Source organism: Pelmatolapia mariae, linkage group LG8 (genome assembly GCF_036321145.2).
Source record: "Pelmatolapia mariae isolate MD_Pm_ZW linkage group LG8, Pm_UMD_F_2, whole genome shotgun sequence".
NCBI classification, from domain to species: domain Eukaryota; kingdom Metazoa; phylum Chordata; class Actinopteri; order Cichliformes; family Cichlidae; genus Pelmatolapia; species Pelmatolapia mariae.
In genome coordinates this window covers 17,825,689-17,844,500 of record NC_086234.1, presented here as the reverse complement: position 1 = coordinate 17,844,500, position 18,812 = coordinate 17,825,689, and the positions used below count along the sequence as shown (strand labels likewise).

Below are 18,812 nucleotides of genomic sequence, written 5' to 3'. Positions count from 1 at the left end.
AGGAGCACGTTCCCTTTTGACAACTTCTGCTGCAGTCCGCACCATGAGCCTCACTGAACTGTTACCAATGCTTATAAAAGCAAAAAAAAAGAAAAGTGTATATATATATATATATATATATATATATACATACATATATATGTGTGTGTGTGTGTGTGTATTAAGTTAGGAAATGACATGACATCTTCATTGCTTTAGTTTGAAAGACACTCCTGGAATTTTAAAAAGTATTCTGATGTAATCTGTAATGATATCTAATAAGAGTTACATTATGAGCATGACAATACTTTTTTTCAGTTCAGTTACACTTTAAATATATGAGTTGTATTGGTATGTCTGCATTCTTGTTCTTTAAATATAAAGTTTTCATACCTAATAATAAATAAAATTTTACTAGAAATACAAAACAATAACCCTATTTCAACAATTTTTAAGCATTTAATTAGTAATAATAACTAGCCTGGCTGCAGGCGTATCATTGGATGTCGCTACTGACAGTTTAGTACTAGGCTATTTGTAGCCTAGTACTAACCTAATTAGCTACTGGGTCCTGCTATACATTTACAGTTATGTGAAAGGGACATTACACACTCTTTTAAACCTAAGGTTTTACCTATCAGCATATGACACATCCCCAATTTCAAAAAGGTGTATAAAATTTAAATAAACTATGCAATGATTTGATGTCTTGGTTAGTTATAGACCAATGTCCAATCTCCTCCTTATCTCAAGCATTCTTGAAATAGTGGTAAAACAGCTACAGCAAGTAATCATTTGCTGAGCAATGATAAATTTGAAGTTTAACTTGGGTTTCAAAATTCGTCACAATACAGAAAAGGGATTGGTGAAGGATATAAATCATCTGGCTTTTCGAGTGAGCACAGTGCAGACACGTACGTAATAGGCTCTCTACAGAATGCATTGTATTTTTGGGCTCCAGTAACATTCAGAGAACACAAGCTTGAGCATGTTTAGCTGTCTGTCTGCTTCAGTGGTGTTCAAATGTGTTACTGAAGGTATTCACTTTCACCCCATCAGATACCAGTGAGTGATAAGGGGATGAGGAAGTATTGCAAAAAATATTAACCCAGCTCAGACTCCAAGGCAGTGGAGTTTGTTCTACTGACTGGCTCTTCCTGTTTTCATAGTTAGGAGGGATTATATCCGTGAAGCCACACCCTTACCTGTGTGCTGTCTGCACCTAGTTTTCTTTGTGCACACTGAGAGACGGCAGAGGCAGGGGATAGGGTTTCAATAGTGGGGCAATGGTCAGAAAGAAAATGTTTTAGTTCTTCTGCACAAATTTCTCACTGAGAATGACAGAACAGGAAACATGAAAAACACAGGACCAGAAGGAGGTAGAGAAGGGGGAGGAGGCGACAACACAGACAATACCTGCGAAAACGAGAAGAGCCAGGTGGGTCAGCTTTCCTTAAAATTGTTCCAGCTGTTGTTGTGATATCATGGTGGCATGTTGGCAAAAAATGACATCAAAATAGACCAACAAAAAACTCCCAGTTACCTTAACCTATTTACCACGGCTGCCAACCCATTTTACATTTTCAGCTCAGTTTTTAAAACCTACAGCCCAGCCCATTCAGCAGTAAATGAATGTGTAACCTCGTATTGTGGATGGGTTATCTCAGTTGTTCTCCAGACTTAAGTTTGATCCGTTTACAGGATCCTGCCATGCAATTGCATTTGTCCCTTGCAATCTGGAACCGTCGGGTTAACTTTTGTCGAGTGGAAAATAGTTAGCGTTCATCCTCCAGCTTCACTGTGCTAATGTATTTATATCATGCTAACCATATCTCTGTAGCTAGCTACCACGTATTATATACCAGCTAGCCCAACTTCAATAACTCTACAAACGGCGCTACTGTTTAGTTTTCTGTCTTTATTTATGTCGAAAGCTAAAGCAGAGCTGTACGTTTTAATTTTTCAGAAATCCCCCAGTCAGAACATGGTATATCATCTTTAGATGGAAACTAGCGAGCTATCTTCGAACTCCGTTAAATTTCATAAATTCTGTTATCAAGGATGCCTGGATGTTAGACGTTATTGTTACACCTGGTACAGCAACCACATTGATCATTTTATTTTATGTATATATATATATATATATATTAAAAGCTGAGGTTATTCTGAACAGAAAGGCATTCACTTATAGTATGATTTCTGACCATTTTACAGACAAAATTACCAAATAAGTCCAGGTGCCCTGTATGATACATGGTAAATAAAGGGTTAAAGTTAAAACTATACATGGAAGTTTCTCCGCTTGAAGTTCCAAGTAACGGCAGTGACCCACTGCAAACTTCTTGGAAAAACCTGTCATGCAACATCTGTGCAAGCCTGCATTTGAATGAACAATTGAAATATGTTGATGTAAAAGTCGTGTAACTGGTGGGAGTTGAACCCAGCTTTACAGTTTTTCTTAATCACTTTGACACATTTTTTATATATATACTGTATGTGTGTGTGTGTGTGTGTGTGTGTGTTTTATATATATATATATATATATATATATATGTGTGTATATATATATATATATATGTGTGTATATATATATATATATATATATATATGTGTGTATATATATATATATATATATGTGTGTATATATATGTATGTATATATATATATATATATATATATATATATATATATATATATATATAGAGTGTATGTATGTATGTATGTATAGAATTACCTACCATCACCCAAAATTACTCCACCTGCTATGAAGTCTCTCTGTCGTAACACAGATAGATATAGATGTAGATAGAGATTTGTTTTTATTGATCAGTGAGCATCAAGGGTCAATGATCCCCAATTCCCTAACCATTATTGATCACTGTTAAATACTGCTTTCAGAGTTGGATCCCCAAAACCATCAAGAAAAGAGTGTGCAGCACCTTTGTAGAAGATTCTGTCAGGTACTGTGACCTCTGTCTTTTGATAGTGACATGTCTGTGTTTTGACTCAGCTCTCATAGTGATGGTTTTTATCCCTCTACATCTCTCAGTAATGGTGCATTGTGTCAGTGTGGGGCTGCGAGAAATGACCATGCCTCTGTGGCTCTTGGAGATTATTTCAGCACAGCAATTGTGAACCACTGGGAAAGCGTGCAGCACTCCTCTGAACAACCAACTGATGCATTTGGAGAAGTGCATTTTGCAGGAGCCAGCAAGAGGCACAGCCATGTGGGTGGATTTCTTTTTCTTTTTTTTGCACAATTCTTTATCTCTAGAGCAGGGGTGGGCAACTCTGGCCTTGAGAGCCGGTGTCCTGCAGGTTTTAGATAGCACCCTGGGTCAACACCTGAATCAAATGATTAAGTCATTAGCAGGCCTCTGAAGAACTTCAAGAAGTGTTGAGGAGATAATTTAGTCATTTAAATCAGCTGTGTTGGCTCAAGGTCACATCTAAAACCTGCAGGTCACCGGCTCTCGATGCTTGGAGTTGGCCACCCCTGCTCTAGAGCCTTAAAGTTTTTGAACATGTTTGCATGTTCTAAAAAGCAATGCCTGAAAAGGTGAGTGAAATAAATATCCAGACAAACCCTGAGTTGTGGTAAGCAGTACTAAGAATTTTCCTGAATTTTCCTGCTCCTGCAAATGAGCAAACAAAATCTGTACTAATCAGATGTCATATTTATTTGAGCATCCTTTGTTCATTACTTTTATTACTTCTTAAATCTTGTGCATTGCTGACATGTGCTTGTTCCTCTTAATCTGTCAAATCTCTAAATTTAGTTTCTGCGTCTGTCATGGAGCACTGAGCCTTTTTTGGTGTACAACATATTGACAACCCATTGGGGTCTTCCTGCACCCAACCTGGTTGTTTCGGTTGTGGGTGGAAATAGCAGGACACAGATAAAGACCTGGGTACGGGAGATCCTCAGACAGGGACTGGTGAAAGCATCACAAAGCACAGGTAAAAACTTTAGGCAAGGATAGATGAAAATCATCACATCAAATGCTGCTATGACAGTCTTCCTGGCAAACTCATGTGTGATGTTCACCATGTGTCGGGAATATGTGTGAGCTGTTTGCTTAGCAGAAGCTGTCATAATTTTCTCAATGACATTTAAAAAAAATCAAAAACAATCTAAAAATGTGTCTTAAGTGAACTTCCTTTATTTTTAAGACTATAAAACTATATAGGCTGTCTTGATATAGTCATATATTGAAGTACCAACTATTCAGTTCAATTCAATTTCATTTAGATAGTGCCAAATCACAACAACTGGATTTAATAGGAAGCCAATGAAGAGAAGCCAATAAAGGAGAATTATGAGCTTGTTTTTTTTTTTTTTTTTTTTTTGAATGATGGTTCATGTTTTTATTTTGCCTCTTGTTGTTCTATGTTTTAGACATTTACAATAGAGGTCAGAACAACACAACCAAAGACTTGAGATGCAGGGCCATGAATACTAGCACAGTGGCAGGTTTAATAAAAATTAACGCTGTCAGTCCCTCTCTCAAAATCGTAGACATATGTGTCTAACAAATGATGCTGCCAGGTCCTTCTTGAACATACTCATGGTGGTTTGAGTGTGAAAAAATGTAGTCTCAGAAAGGCAGTCGCCATGCTAACAACTTCAGCTGTAGTTCAAGATCTTCAAACATGCTTATGTTTACGGAATAAGGATATATCAACCTCAAAATACGTAAAGGGTGGATGAAGTTTTTGAAATCAACAAGGCCAGGTCCTGATCTTTACCTGACATGGTCAAATAATACAAATGAAACTCAGCAGCAGAATTTCACTTTGGAAAAGAGCATCCAAGATTACCAACACCAAGTGGAGTGGCCAAAATCCTGTAATAAGAAAGAATGGGCATCAGTCAGCGCAGACCTGACCAACATTGTGGGAAAACTCAGAATAACAGTGGAGAAGAAACTAGATAAAATGGGTGATCTGATCTACTTTTATGGAGCACAAAGTTTAGAACAAAACAGCCAAGAAAAAAGAAAACATCGGTCACCTCCAATGGACTTCCATGGTTGCTATATAAAAAATTTCTCTGAAAACAAATGAAACTGGTCTGGACAAAGTGAATCCACCCAAAAACATTGCAACGTGTAGGGGGTGTGATGATATCCAAGGGAAAAGATGCCTCAAACATAAATTCTGGCTGATAAGTCTCCTGAATTATGAAAACAAGTTCTCATTAGCACTGTAGCTCAAAGGATGGCAACCTAGCTTAAACAGAACGATCTGACTTACATGTCAGTGCAGAAGGCCGGTATACCAGGGTTTTGGGGATGATTAGAACACACATAGACTGGGTCTGATTGTATAGCATCAAACACAGTCTGCAAAAAGGGAAGGAAAAGACCGCCATGTCTTCTTCCTGGACCTAGCCAGTGCTTTTCATTCAGTCCCCCATTTGTTACTTAAACTAGAGTAACCAGCTGAAGGAGGAAATGATGAAAGGACTTACCACTATTGGAAAGACTTCTGTTTTTCCTATTTGACCCCCAAATCCAAGCAGTGACTAATGCTTTGTCACACCGATTTTTAATCTGTTCCCAGGTGCATGGATATTAACTACAGGTCTGCGCGAAAGGCTTGGTCGGTGTGTTGGACAGGCAGTGAGAGATCATGCAGCTGCGGCATCTTCAGTCTCTCTCAATAAGGTGGTAGCGTTGGGGATTGCTCCGTGGGGCGTAGTGGAAAAACGAGAGCAGCTGGTCAACCCTCAGGTAGTACAGAGTTTACACATTTCTCAAAGCATTAAGAATATCTTGTTAAATTTTACTATAGAATCTTTTACTGTAAATCTTGCTTAAAGGTTTGATTATATTAGTCTTTTTGAATGTTTTAATATTAGCTGTCCATAATCATATAATGCTGGAATAACTGGTTTTCTTCTTTTGCAGGGAAGCTTTCCTGCAAGGTACTATGTCCAAAACATATCACGGGACTCCTGCTCACTGGACAACAACTACCAGGCCTTCCTGCTGGTGGATGATGGGAGTGTGGGCCGCAGAGGAGGAGAGAGAGGTTTCAGAGCCAGACTGGAGGAATGCATTTCCCACCAGCGCACTGGCATATTAGGTGAGAGATGGCACTATAAACTATGAAATAAAATATTATATTAAGAATTATAATACTTATTTTGACAGTGGTAGACCATTTATGAGCCTATCCTAGTTACTGTACAGGGCATAACAGGTACACTCTGTACAGGTCACCAGTCTGTCACAAGGGCAGGGCTAGCACAAAGAGAACCATTTGGACTCACAGTCACACTTTTGGGCAATTTCGAGTTAGTTAACCTAACCCCACTAACTGCATGTCTTTGGACTGTGAGAGGAAACCGGAGCACCCAGGGAGAACCCATGCAAACATACAAATGTCACAAAAGAAGGTCCCAGTCAGATGGATTCAAACTCAGGACCTTCTTACTTTAAAGCAACATTGCTAACTATTGTGTTGCCAATGTTTAATCAAGTAAAAAAAAAAAAAAAATCACAGGGTGTGCCATCTGTATATTTGTTAGTTGCTGTGCCACTCTCATTAAGTTGGTAAAAGCATTTTATCAAGATTGGAACGTGTTAAAAATAGTTGTATCTTTTTAAAGGAAGTGGCAGCATTGACATCCCTGTTGTTTGTATGCTGATATCAGGGGATGCAGACATGCTAAAGGTACAGTCTCTGCTTTATATGTTGATTGATAATCACAAAAAATGTTGTGACATGATATTCAAATTGTGTAAATATTTCGTTCATGGTTTTTCTAACCCCTGTCAGAGAATGGATCTCTCTCTGAAAAACTCCATCCCCTGGCTGGTTCTGGCTGGCTCAGGAGGCTTGGCTGATTTCCTGAGTGATGTCTTGGAGAACCTGTCTTCAACTCCAGCTGTGCCATCCTCTGGTGAAGGCAACGGTGAGGCGGGTCCCAGCGTGGATCTTAAAGACAGAGTGGCAGAACGGTTTAAGAAGCACTTTCCTTCAGAAGTACAAACCGACAAACTAGTTGAACAGGTGAGTGCTGAGGCTTTTACTTTGCAAGAGTTGGAGGAAAGATTTTCGGTAGCACTTTGTGTTACAGCTCATTAATAACTATTACATATATTACAAGTAATAACCACTTAATATCCAAGTAATATCATAGTAGCAACTGTGGTTACAGTTGAGTAATATTTCCCTGAAATTTATATGAAAGGGTAATAAGAGCTCAAAAACTGGAGGTTAATAATATGGAAATACAGCTCTGTAATAATCTGGTAATTTCTAAGTTATCACCACCCAATTACATGAATGTATTATCATCCGTGTATAAACTATGCTGTGAAAGAGGATCTTCTAAACTCCTCTGCAAATCTAATGTATTCATATGTATTACTCTTTTAAACTTAATAATTAACCAAATGTTAATTATTAAGTTAACTCAACTTGTTGAATCTCAACACAAGTGTTTCCAGTTCATTACAGACTTCCTGATGCTTGTTTTATTCAGCTATCATGACCATGGTATTAAAATGCTGCTTATTACATAGAAACTGCCATAGGTGTTTCCTGGTAGTCATTGCTATTCTTCAGAGTGTTTTAAAAGGTTATTAGCTGGCTATTACAGGGTTCGTTCGGGTGCTTGAAATCTTTACAATGTTTGATTTTTAATATTGTCCTTTCAGGGTTTGAAAGTGCTTGAATTTCAGATGTGGTGCTTAAAATTGCTTGAAAGTGTAACTGTATTTTGCTGTATCTGAATAGTTTTCTTATCAGATAGAGAAATAGAATGAGTAAAATTAACATGCCTGGAGGTAGGGCTGGGCGATATGGCCTAAAATTCATATCGCGATATAATTTGAAGCATGTGCGATAACGATATATATCACGATATATTCTTTTCTTCTGTATAACGTATTTTCCACACTATAAGGCACACTTAAAATCCTTTAATTTTCTCAAAAATCTAGAGTGTGCCTTATGTATGAATTCTGGTTGTGCTTACTGACCTTGAACCGATTTTGGCGTGTAGAAATCTGTTAAAAAATGTTTTAGTACAACTTTGGTAAGCCTGCTGATGGACTGCTTGATGGATTGCCAGAGCATTACGGCTGCCGTAGTGAGGAGTAATCTGGGTCCAAAACTCCGTCCCCTTCAGGTCCCAAAGTCAAACGAACACTGAGAGTTAAAAACAGTCTAAATTCTTTCATCTTTAATTAAATCATCAGCGTTGCTGCTTTATCGGGTGTAACAATTAAGTTTAACATCCATGCATCCGTGAAAACAGAATTTATTAAATTTAACGGAGTTAGAAGTTAACAGGAAGTTAGCTCGCTAGTTTATACCTAAACATTTCATACCATGTTCTGACTGAGAGATTTTTGAAACTAATTAAAACGTACAGCTCTGCTACCACTTCCAACATAAATGAAGACAGAAAACTAAACAGCAGTGGCGTTTGCAGGGTTACCGAAGTTAGACTACCTGGTATATAATGTTGTGCTACGCGATCGCTAGCGACACAGCTATGTTAGCATAACATTAGCACAGTGAAGCTGGAGGATGAACGGCAACTTTTTTTCCACTCAATAAAAGTTAACGTGAGGGATTCTGGTGGTCAGGGACAAATGCAATCGCATAGCAGGATGCTATACACGGGCCAAACTTCAGTCAGGAGAACATAATTTACTGATGATAATGGTTGTAGCCGCTGTGATACTTTCTACCAAAACAGGCGCAGCTTGATGACATCATCAACATGCGCTATCGCGATAGAGCGATATAGTCAAAATCTCTATCGTTGGCCAAATCTATATCGTTTCTATCGTATATCGTTTATATCGCCCACCCCTACCTGGAGGTTGTCATTTTAATGAGTATTTGATGGACAATAACAATGGTGGAGTTTGCATTCTCGAGTCCAGTGATAGCTGAGTCCTCGTAAGCAATTTTCGAGTACGTGTACGTAACACGTTAATTTTTAAAATTATTCTTATTATTTTGCTAGCTATCAAACTCTTTGGTGAAATGATTCACATGCACTGTGATGCAATACTGCAGCGCTAATATAGCATTTAATTATGACATGGTGAGTTATGGATAGGGTTGCCAACCGTCCCTTAAAAAACTGAATCATCCCGTATTTAGAAACAAAAGTACACGTCCCGTATTGAGCTAATAAGGGACGCACTTTGTCCCGTAATACAGTGAGAATCAAAAGTCTATAACTTTTAATGGAATTAACGCTTTGTTTGAAAACATAATTCCCAGCCCCTCTCCTGCTTTGTGACCAATGAGCTGACAGCACACTTATGACAATTTGAGTATGACCATTCAGATTACCGCTTATCTCATTGGTCGAGGAAAGGTCGCTTACGGAGAAAATACCGGAAGACAACAGATGACCACAACAAGAAGCATGGCCAACAGGGAAACAAACGCCGACACTGCGGTGCAAGTCTCGGACGACAGTACACCTAAAGCTGGGCATACACTGTGCGATTTTTTTCAGTCACGTTATTCAGCTCCTGCTCAAACTGCACGATTGACTCGCAGGGGTTATAAGTTGGTAGGTCACAATGCAGGGTCTCACACTATACCGCCCGATGCTCTGATGCGACCTGAGTGCTCACACTGTGCCTCCATAAAAGAAAATCTGTCGCTCGCTCTCCCTCTGTATCTTTCACTCACACAGACACGCACACCACCACCGTCAACTTTGCTAAATTGCTAATGAAAAACATTGATCAGGCAGCTGTGATTGAGCAGCAATGTAAATCCAAATATTTTCACGGTTGTTGTGGTCCTGATAATTTTGTGATGTGATGCCACATCGAAGAGGCTCGGATGAGCTTTCCAAAGTTCTACAAGTTGTGCCTCCATCGCTTGTGTCCAGATCACACGCTGCACAGCCGTGCTGCTCCGTCTTTTTCACTGACGTTTACGTGTTTGCGCCTGAGCAGTGTGAGCGGCTGCGGTGACACCCTCACGAGCGATTGATGATCGGGAGCTGGTCGTGAGGTGTTAATCGCTTCTCGTTACCCCACGTATACTGCACGATGCACGATGAAGGCCAAAATTGGGCCGATCACCAAATCGGTCGCACGACTCAGAAATCGGCTCAAAATGGGCCAAAAATCGCACAGTGTAAGCCCAGCATTAGACCAACAATGTTTGTTCCCCTCAGAGAAAGAAAAATAAGGCTGCAAAAGTACAGGGAGGAATGGGAAAAGGAAAACACCTGGCTGGAAAAGTGCACGATAACACCTATAAAGAGCACTGCACTGTGTGCCGGCGCACTTTTTCCATAGGCATGCTTCTAATGGTGGGCACATGAAGAACATGAGGGGCGTGAAAGCTCGGGGAACCCTTAACCAATTTTTTGTCCACCAGGCCACGGCAGAAGCAGATATGGTATGTAAACACTGGTTTGTTTTTTAAACCCTCTGGTTAAGGTTAATATGGGCATGTGCAGTGAATATCAGCGCTATGTGGCCAGAAGTGTGATAATATAATTTATTTTGTGTAATAAACAACTGCAAGGATAGATGATTACAACAAATAGATGACTAATACATAAAAGTAATACATAGATGAATAATGATGATGAGTTATGATGCGTAATCATGGGAACAAGCGGGTTTACAAACAGGAGCAGCTGATTAGCATTAGAAAAGCTGAAATAATACCTCAACTGAAGCCAATTGTACTAAATGCACTAAATGTGCACTGTTACAAGAATGTTTTTCTTTCTATTGTTTTCTATTAATTTATATAATTTTAAGTTAAGCAGGACAGAGTTCTTTTAAAGAAAGATTTACTTATATTCTCAAAAGTAGAAAGAGACCTGTTTTATTGTGTTAATGTTGTCATTTTGAGCTAAAGATAAATGGCTAAATGATCATTTGTTTCCCATATGGTCATATCACAAAGAATATGCATCTACTTAAATCAAATTCAAGTCAAATGGTTAAAAAAATAATTTCACACACACACAAAAAAAAAGAGCTACAAAATTCACCACACTGGGAAGGGTGAAGACAACTGGGTTGCCGGCCCTGGCCACGAGGTGTCCCTTATTTATTTTTCAGGGAGTTGGCAACCCTAGTTATGGAATATGCTGTGAACTTAGCTAACATTACTTAGCAGCAGGAGTAATGTGAGTTACTTCCCTCAAGAGAAAGCTTTAAATGTTAGCCCGATACATAACTAGCCAAATTAAGGCTTTCTGATTAAAGGCTAAAAGCGAAGTTATCACTAAGTAAATAGAATATTGTTTATATTTCTGTGTATTGGTGCAGCTTTTTCAGGTATTAACTCGGTGCCTTTGGCAACACCTAGAGGGAAATGATGGTAATATCATCCATTTGGGCACAAAGAATATACACTTTTTTTTGTGCTACCGAAGTTCCCCGGCTTTCATTCAAAATCTGTTTATCGTGAGTACCTACACATTAAACAGCTTAAACATTGTAATTGTAATGGCTTCAAGCTCACACTGAGGCCTGTAGGGGACTATCATCCACTGAGACAATAGACACGTTTATGTGTTTTTGTATATAAATGTTTCACATAAGAAAGAAGCATCAATATCTGATGAGAAGACATATTAATTTGGGGTTGCTGTGTATTATTTTGTGGTGTTTGGTGCAGTTTTCTTGTTTTGTGGGGTTGTTGTTTTTTTTTTCAAAGAGTAGGTGAATATCGCTAACAAGTTGATTTGTTTATATTTGCACATCTTAATTTTTAAGTGAAATGTGTGTTTTGAGTTTATACACTATATTCATATAAGTCAACCTGTTTTTAACAAAGGAGGAACAAAGGTGTTTAAGTCAACCTAGGGTTTAATTTACACATGGCCTTACTGAGGTGATGCGAATTGAAACATGTTTTTGGTAATGTGCTGGAAAAGCTTGGAAATTGACCTTGAAAGTGCTTACAAAGTCCTTGAATTTGACCCTGAAAAAGGCTTATGAACCCTGCTATTAATATGTTATTAAATAGAAACAGGCAGTCTTGCATTTTGCAGCTTTGTTTCCTGCTCATTACATAGAAACTACCAGCAATATTGACAGGTAATTGTTACACTTCTTTACGTTAGCTTTATTATGTTATTAATGTGTTATTAAATGAAAACGGACAGTTTTGCATTTTGCAGCTCTGTTTTCTGCTTATTATTCAGAAACTACCAGATATATTGCCAGGTAATGACCACATGTCTTGAAGTTAGTTTTAATAGCTTATATATGTTATTAACTAGAAACAGGCAGTTTTGCATTTTGCAGCTCTGTTTCCTGATCCACTACCTATATAATGATTATTAATTAATAATTGTATAAACTTAATCTAAATGGTATTAGTGTAAGTATAGTTGTGCTGAAAATAGATGAATCTATTATTGTTCAATGTGAATCAAAAAGGTGACATCATAGGTGAAAATAAAGGAACTGCGGACAAAGTGGAGCAAAAAGACTCTTCTGAATGGGTTTAGAGCATCAAAAAAAAAGTGTGGCCAGTCAAGGAAGCAGCAGAGATTTTTATAAAAGTTCTAAAAATTGTTTATTTTCAATCAAACATGAATAAAAAAAACAATAAAATCGGACCCCAGTATGACCAGGGAAGAATACAAAAATAGAATAAATTTAAAAACCTGTATTTTAAAAAAAAAAAAAAATCCAGAGCTGTTTGCCAACTGAAGAAGCAAAATCTCCACAAGCTCACAGCTTGCCAAAATAGCATAAAAAGTATGCTGAACTCTGGAGGTAATCCATTTTGACATGTGTGTTAGTTATTCATGGTTAGTTTTTTTTGTTTGTTTGTTTTGCTCTGCTCTGCTTTGAAAACATTAGCCAGAAAAGTTACAGAGAGTGCATAAAACTGACTGACATGAGAGATGCTTTCAAGCAGGTTCTATAACATCTGTGGAATGTACTTTATCTCCTACATCTTGTCCCTGTCATCTTGCAACTGTGTGTCCAACATTCCTGTTTCCTTTCCCGTTCTTCTGTCTCCAGGCTTTTAGCATTTACCAGAATAGAGGTTTGATTACAGTCTACCATGGAGAGCACGAGAGTCCAAATGACTTTGACACTGTCCTGCTTAAAACACTTGTGGGAGGTATGTATAAGTAGACTGTAATTATACATCATGACAGCTGCAACCTCTTTTTATCCTTAATTTAATTTTTGTTGTATTTGTCTTTTTTAGCAAGTAAGCAGCGTGCATTAGTTGAGGCCAACCCTTATAGTGATGAGCTAAAGTTAGCAGTCACATGGAACAGGGTTGACATTGCCAAGAGTGAACTGTTCAATGGCGACATCCAGTGGAAGGTGAGGAGGGGAACAGATGTGTAATATCAAGTTTGACAGATAAGTCAGTTTATTTGGCATTATAAATATTGATCTGCTTTAAAACATGATCTCCTTCCTCCAATTAAACAGTACGAAGATTTGGAAGACTCAATGACAGATGCGCTGATCAATGACAAGCCCCAGTTTGTTCGGCTTTTCACTGAGAATGGTTTGAACATCATGGAGTACCTCACTTATGGCAGGCTGGAAAGCCTCTATCGCTCTGTGCCAGATGGGACCTTGCTCTATCAGCTACTACAGCACTGCCTAAAGGAACGGCTGGGAAATATGGCATCTGCACAACCATCATCAGAACAACAGAGTTCATCCTCAAAAGTGGCGGCAGATAACAATCAGAGCAGACCAAGGAGGGAGTTTACCCTGTTTGAGGTGAGTTTTCTAAAATAATAAGTTATGCTCAAGTAGATCCAGAAAGAATGTGAAACAAATCCAAAAACATATCCTTGTGCTTACTGTTCCATCCACCTGTTTCCTCAGGTGTCAGGGGTCCTGAAACACTTAATGGGCGATGCCTGCCAGCCTTTCTACTATAAAGCTTTAGGCTTACAGTCGTCTTCATTCAAAAGGACAGCCATGAAGGTATTCTGAACTTTTTAGAAGAAGCAGGCAGTGTACTTGTGGTGACAGTATTTCTTTTTTACATTTGATCTGATAATAGGGATTTTTATTCCTTTTTTTTTTTTTTTTTTTTTAAATTCATCCTAGCGTGCCACTAAGGTTCTGCGTGGGCATTCCAAATATCACCAGCAGCCCTGCCCCCATCCCTGGGCTTCACTCTTCCTCTGGGCTGTACTGCAGAACCGCAGTGAGATGGCCCTTTTCTTCTGGGAGATGGTAAAAGCTCTGAGACAAACTTCAAAAATTATTTTACTTTTTGAGCCCCCTGCTGAATTTGTAAATTTGCTCACTTCCCAAAAAAATGAACAGTCTTTACTTTTTAGGGTAATGTTTTAGTGCGACTTTGGTAAGCTATGAAGCTGGATTGTCAGAACATTACGGCTGCTACCGTAGTCAGATATTTGAAGTTCGCACAGCTACATTCTGAAAATATCTTAAGTTTATTTTGTGTACCAGAAAGAATAATAAGAGTAATATTTAAACTAAGTAGCTGCCGCCATTGTTGGAAACAGGGCCGCGCTATGAATTCTGTGGTATGCTGGACCATGAAGGAAACACCCGACCTGATTCCCTTCCGGTACGGGTCAGGTAGTGACACCTTCAAATCTGGGGAAATGAAGGATGCATTTTTCGGCCGCATTTGGAAGCGTCTTTGAATTTGGACAGCCTTCATCGCGATGCTGTAACGTAATCGGCCAACAAATGTGGCCTCCGAAGGATGCGGCCCCTGAATTTGGACACAGCTATGATCTTGGGGACTGCTTCTTCTTCTTTGGGGTTTAACGGCAGCTGGCATCCTTGTACTTGCAGTGCTGCCATCTTCTGTTTCAGTCTGTTATTACACTCTTGAATCTTACGTATTCCTGCGTCTTTCAGGATCTTACAAAGCTTCGAACGACCGTTGACTATTAAATTAGTCGTCGACGATTTTGATAGTCGACGTAATCGTGACTAGTCGACTAATCGTGGCAGCCCTACTACCTTTAGGTATCGGGATGATATCCTTGGACTCATTATCAGATGTTATGCTGATGCAGTGGATAATAGGGCTGTGCAATATGACCAAAATCTCATATCCCGATATAAGACATTTATCGTCCTGACAATGATATAAATGACAAAAATTTAACATTTTTCTGTAAATTCTGTGAATCTCGGGCAGCTCGACTTGCGTTTAGTGTTTCCAGCTGGGCATCGTGTACCTGGAGTCGAATGTTTTAACCGACATGAAACTACACATTTTTAGACATAGGTTGTAACAGCCTCCGTTTTCTTTGTGTATTTATTTCACGGCGTGCTGCGGGGAAAAGCCTGTTCTAACGTTTGAGTCTAAGGTTTATTTTTTTAGCACCTGACGGCTCTTTTTTGCTTCTCATCCGTAAACACTGCATACTCACTTGTCCGTCCGTAGTGTGGCTATATTAAATATAAGAGAACGAGAGAACTTTAAGAAATTAATATAGCCACTACACTGACCGTCAAAACGATGAAAAAATATTGCTCTAAACAGTTTATTTTGCAACACCACGAAACGAAGATAGCGTAATAGGAAACGATAGACGTTTTTATATCGTCATCCCATATATAACGTTATATCGAACAGCCCTAGTGGATAATATGGTGGAATGAAGGAATTGATACCACTGACTGGTCCCCATGCTAACCTAAGATCCTGTCTCCCTGGACACCATTTCTTTAAATTCAGCTAATAATTTTAATTTCCATCAAACATTTTGGCATCCTTTCATTCCTAACACATTACTCAGTCCACATCAGTACAGATATGATTTTTTTCCCTGTTGAAATCTAATGAGTTTTCAAAGAGTTCCTTTAAAACAAAATAGTCAGATAATATATAATTGCTTGCTTTCCAGGCAGGTGAGGCAGTCCTGAGTGCTCTTGGTGGCTGTAAGATACTCAGAGAACTGTCCAAACGGGAGGATGAGACGGAAACCAAACTCTCCATGAAAGAACTGGCCCAGAAGTTTGAGAACCTGGCTCATGGTGAGACAATAACTACAGCTTTCAGCTACTGTTGATGTTATAATCAGTGGCGGTCCTAGCCTGTTTGCTCCGCTGTTAATCCTTGATATTTATAATTGAGTGATCTGTGTATATTAGTGCTATTTCTTAAATGTGTAAGATCTGTAACATGATGTATTGTTTGGGGTTTAGTCTGTTACTGTTATTATGTTTACCATTTCTTCTTGGAGTAACTGTGACCCACATAATTTCTTTAGGGATTAATAAAGTATTCTGATTGTGATTCTGATTGTTTCAGGATACATGACCTGCTATTATCCAATGACACATCTGCTTACCTGTATCTTCTGCTCGTTTCTCCTCCTCTTCTTTTCTCTTTTTTCTAAACTGAGCACCTGATGGCTTTGAACTTTTCTTGTCCATCTTCCATTGGTTTTAATTTTGCACTCCAGTATGAACACCCATCCCCCAACATGGATTTACAACATTATAAATGAAATGTGCTCTATTTGGAAGCAGCCGGCCCCCTCCCCTTTCGACAGGTTGTGTGTGAGACTTTGTCAAGAGATTTATTCTAAATGACACTTCTTCAGCTAAGATTCTAAGAGGAGAAACACACACAGACGCTGCAGCATTTACTTGTATACAAGGGCGATCACAGAACGCTCACATCAGAGTGGGGGCCCTGCGATGCGCGCTCTGCTCTTGCACTTGTCTTTATTTATACACAAGAAAAATGAATACATTTGACGTGAGCATGTGCGTATGTGATTGTGTGTGTGCGTGTGTGTGTGTGTGTTCGAGGTCAGAACTGCTTGTTTGTCTTCTTACTATCGCTGTGAGAAGACTCAGATACAAATATCAGAACACGTGTTATGAAGAAGAATCAGTCCTGAACAATGAAAAGAACAATCAGTTCTAAGCAAGGAAATGATCATCATGCAGCATTCTATCACAAGCAAACTTATATCATTAAAAGCTTATACTGACTAAAAAATACAATTTTCTATTGACATTCCCTCCTGTTGTCAGTATAACCTTTAAGTGAGATATCAGTATGTAACATCTTGTTGCACATTTTCTGTCACATCATCATTAATCACGCAAAGTCTTCACATTCCAACAGGTCGGAGTCATCATCATCATCATTTGTCACGGCTATGTATGCAGCTACAGTGGAAATGATTATGCGGTTAATCATGAGTTTTAGACATGGCAGGATACATGTTACAAAAACACAAAATAAAAGTAAAAATACTCCAACTCCGATGAGTAGTCTCTTTAGCACCTGTAGCCAGGAGCCAGTGTAAAACCAAGAAAACCAGTCACTTGTATTACTCACATAGTCCTGACTTTGGGCCTGCTGGATCTGTCTCAAGGCGTTCAGGGCATCAGTCATGTTTGATGAGTGTACATTGTCTGGTATGTAAGTGCAGCAGGTGTTGTTGAAGAGGACGCAAAGTCCTCCTTTTTCAGCCAGAATCATGTCCAGTGCGACTTGGTGTTGCATCACAGTTATGCGCAGGGCATCAATCTCTTCATTTTGTTGATTGTTGATTTTGCACGAGGCATTCAGGAACAGTCCAAAGCGGTAGTCCAAAGTTTCAATTCTTAACATGTTCTTTCCGGTGCCCACCCATGGAAACAGTGAGTGGAGGACCTTTTGTCCGGTGGTCCAAAGCTTAAATTCCTCTGGCACATCACTGCCATAGATGGGGTCATGTGGTTGTAGTGTGGAGACGTCTCGTCGTCGTCTTGTAGTCTGAGAGTCATTTACAGCTGACATCCTGAAGGTGTGGTCTGAGATGAAGATTGGGGCACAGGTGCCCGTCCATCCGGGTGGCAGTATGAAGTAGGCACGTTGTCCACACAGCCAGGCCATTCCCTGCACCCAGTAGGTGCCGTTGCTGGGCGCGGACGTGTTTACAGGTGCGCCCTCTCCATTGGCTGCGGTTTGGTTACAGTTGGTGGTGTTGCCTAGGGGTCTGTTACCGTTGTCTTGTTGGTAGCACATGGAGTGGTTCTTCCCTGGGGTTTGGTCCAAGAACACTGGGAAGTGAATGGACGTGTTCCGATTCGTCACGTTGAAGTTGATCCAGAAGAGCCGGTCACACGTTCCGTTGTCAAGTCCAGCGTTTTCGACGATGATTACCTCGTGTCGGGGTGGTCCCTGAAAGATACTAAGAAGGTTAAGCGAATAGATGATAGAGCTTGTCTCATCAATGATGATTTTCTTATGTTGATAGCCAATGCCCGCAAAGCTGGCAGCGCACTTGGCTTGTGTTTTATTCATGTAGTTTCCATAAAAAGTGGGATGTGTTGATGTGCTGGGCATATAAGAGCAGACATAACAGTCTGTATTTTCCGATTCTGCTCTGGTCCTGTCGTGGATGTAGCGGTACCAGGCATTGTTCATCCAAGGGTGTATGTGGTCTTGCGTCATATCTCTTGGGTGAGAGTTGTCGTGCGTCCATCTTCTCTGTCTGCCTTGTGGTTCAGCTGTTGTTGGCGTCAGCTGGGGTCCTGTAAGGGTGAGCGTCGTAGTCAAGGTAACCAAGAGGGTCCACATTCCCATGGTTGCACACAGGTACGTCACACCTCGCACTTGGTTGCCCTAGAGTTGATCAGAGGCTGGAGGTTGAAGTGCGAGCTTACCCGACGGGGGCCCAATCAGCACTCCCCCCTCACCACTGAAGCAACCAAGTGTGGGCGAGATTTCCCTAATGTGCTGTCTTGGGGGTGCCGGGGTTTCCTGGGACCTCAACCTTCTTGCAGTGGCTCTGATGTATCCAGGAGGGTCTCTCTGCTATTTTGCAGGCAGTTGGAGTGGTGATGAGCACTTGGTAGGGACCTTCCCAGCGGGGCGAGCTCCAATTT

General features: G+C 39.8%; 1 protein-coding gene across 1 annotated transcript in view; it reads left to right on the top strand.

Annotated features, from left to right (window-relative positions):
* The first annotated feature begins 1,333 nt into the window (after positions 1 to 1,333).
* The window catches only part of LOC134632967 (transient receptor potential cation channel subfamily M member 4-like), a 28,848-nt gene continuing 11,369 nt past the window's right edge, over positions 1,334 to 18,812 (top strand). Inside the window, exons 1-14 of the mRNA XM_063481845.1 lie at positions 1,334 to 1,417; positions 2,878 to 2,939; positions 3,029 to 3,206; positions 3,759 to 3,939; positions 5,545 to 5,714; positions 5,892 to 6,069; positions 6,596 to 6,660; positions 6,766 to 6,999; positions 12,978 to 13,080; positions 13,171 to 13,292; positions 13,404 to 13,703; positions 13,812 to 13,913; positions 14,040 to 14,168; positions 15,827 to 15,956. Of these exons, the coding sequence (XP_063337915.1) occupies positions 1,334 to 1,417; positions 2,878 to 2,939; positions 3,029 to 3,206; positions 3,759 to 3,939; positions 5,545 to 5,714; positions 5,892 to 6,069; positions 6,596 to 6,660; positions 6,766 to 6,999; positions 12,978 to 13,080; positions 13,171 to 13,292; positions 13,404 to 13,703; positions 13,812 to 13,913; positions 14,040 to 14,168; positions 15,827 to 15,956 (2,038 nt within the window). The remainder of the gene's footprint in view (positions 1,418 to 2,877; positions 2,940 to 3,028; positions 3,207 to 3,758; positions 3,940 to 5,544; positions 5,715 to 5,891; positions 6,070 to 6,595; positions 6,661 to 6,765; positions 7,000 to 12,977; positions 13,081 to 13,170; positions 13,293 to 13,403; positions 13,704 to 13,811; positions 13,914 to 14,039; positions 14,169 to 15,826; positions 15,957 to 18,812) is intronic.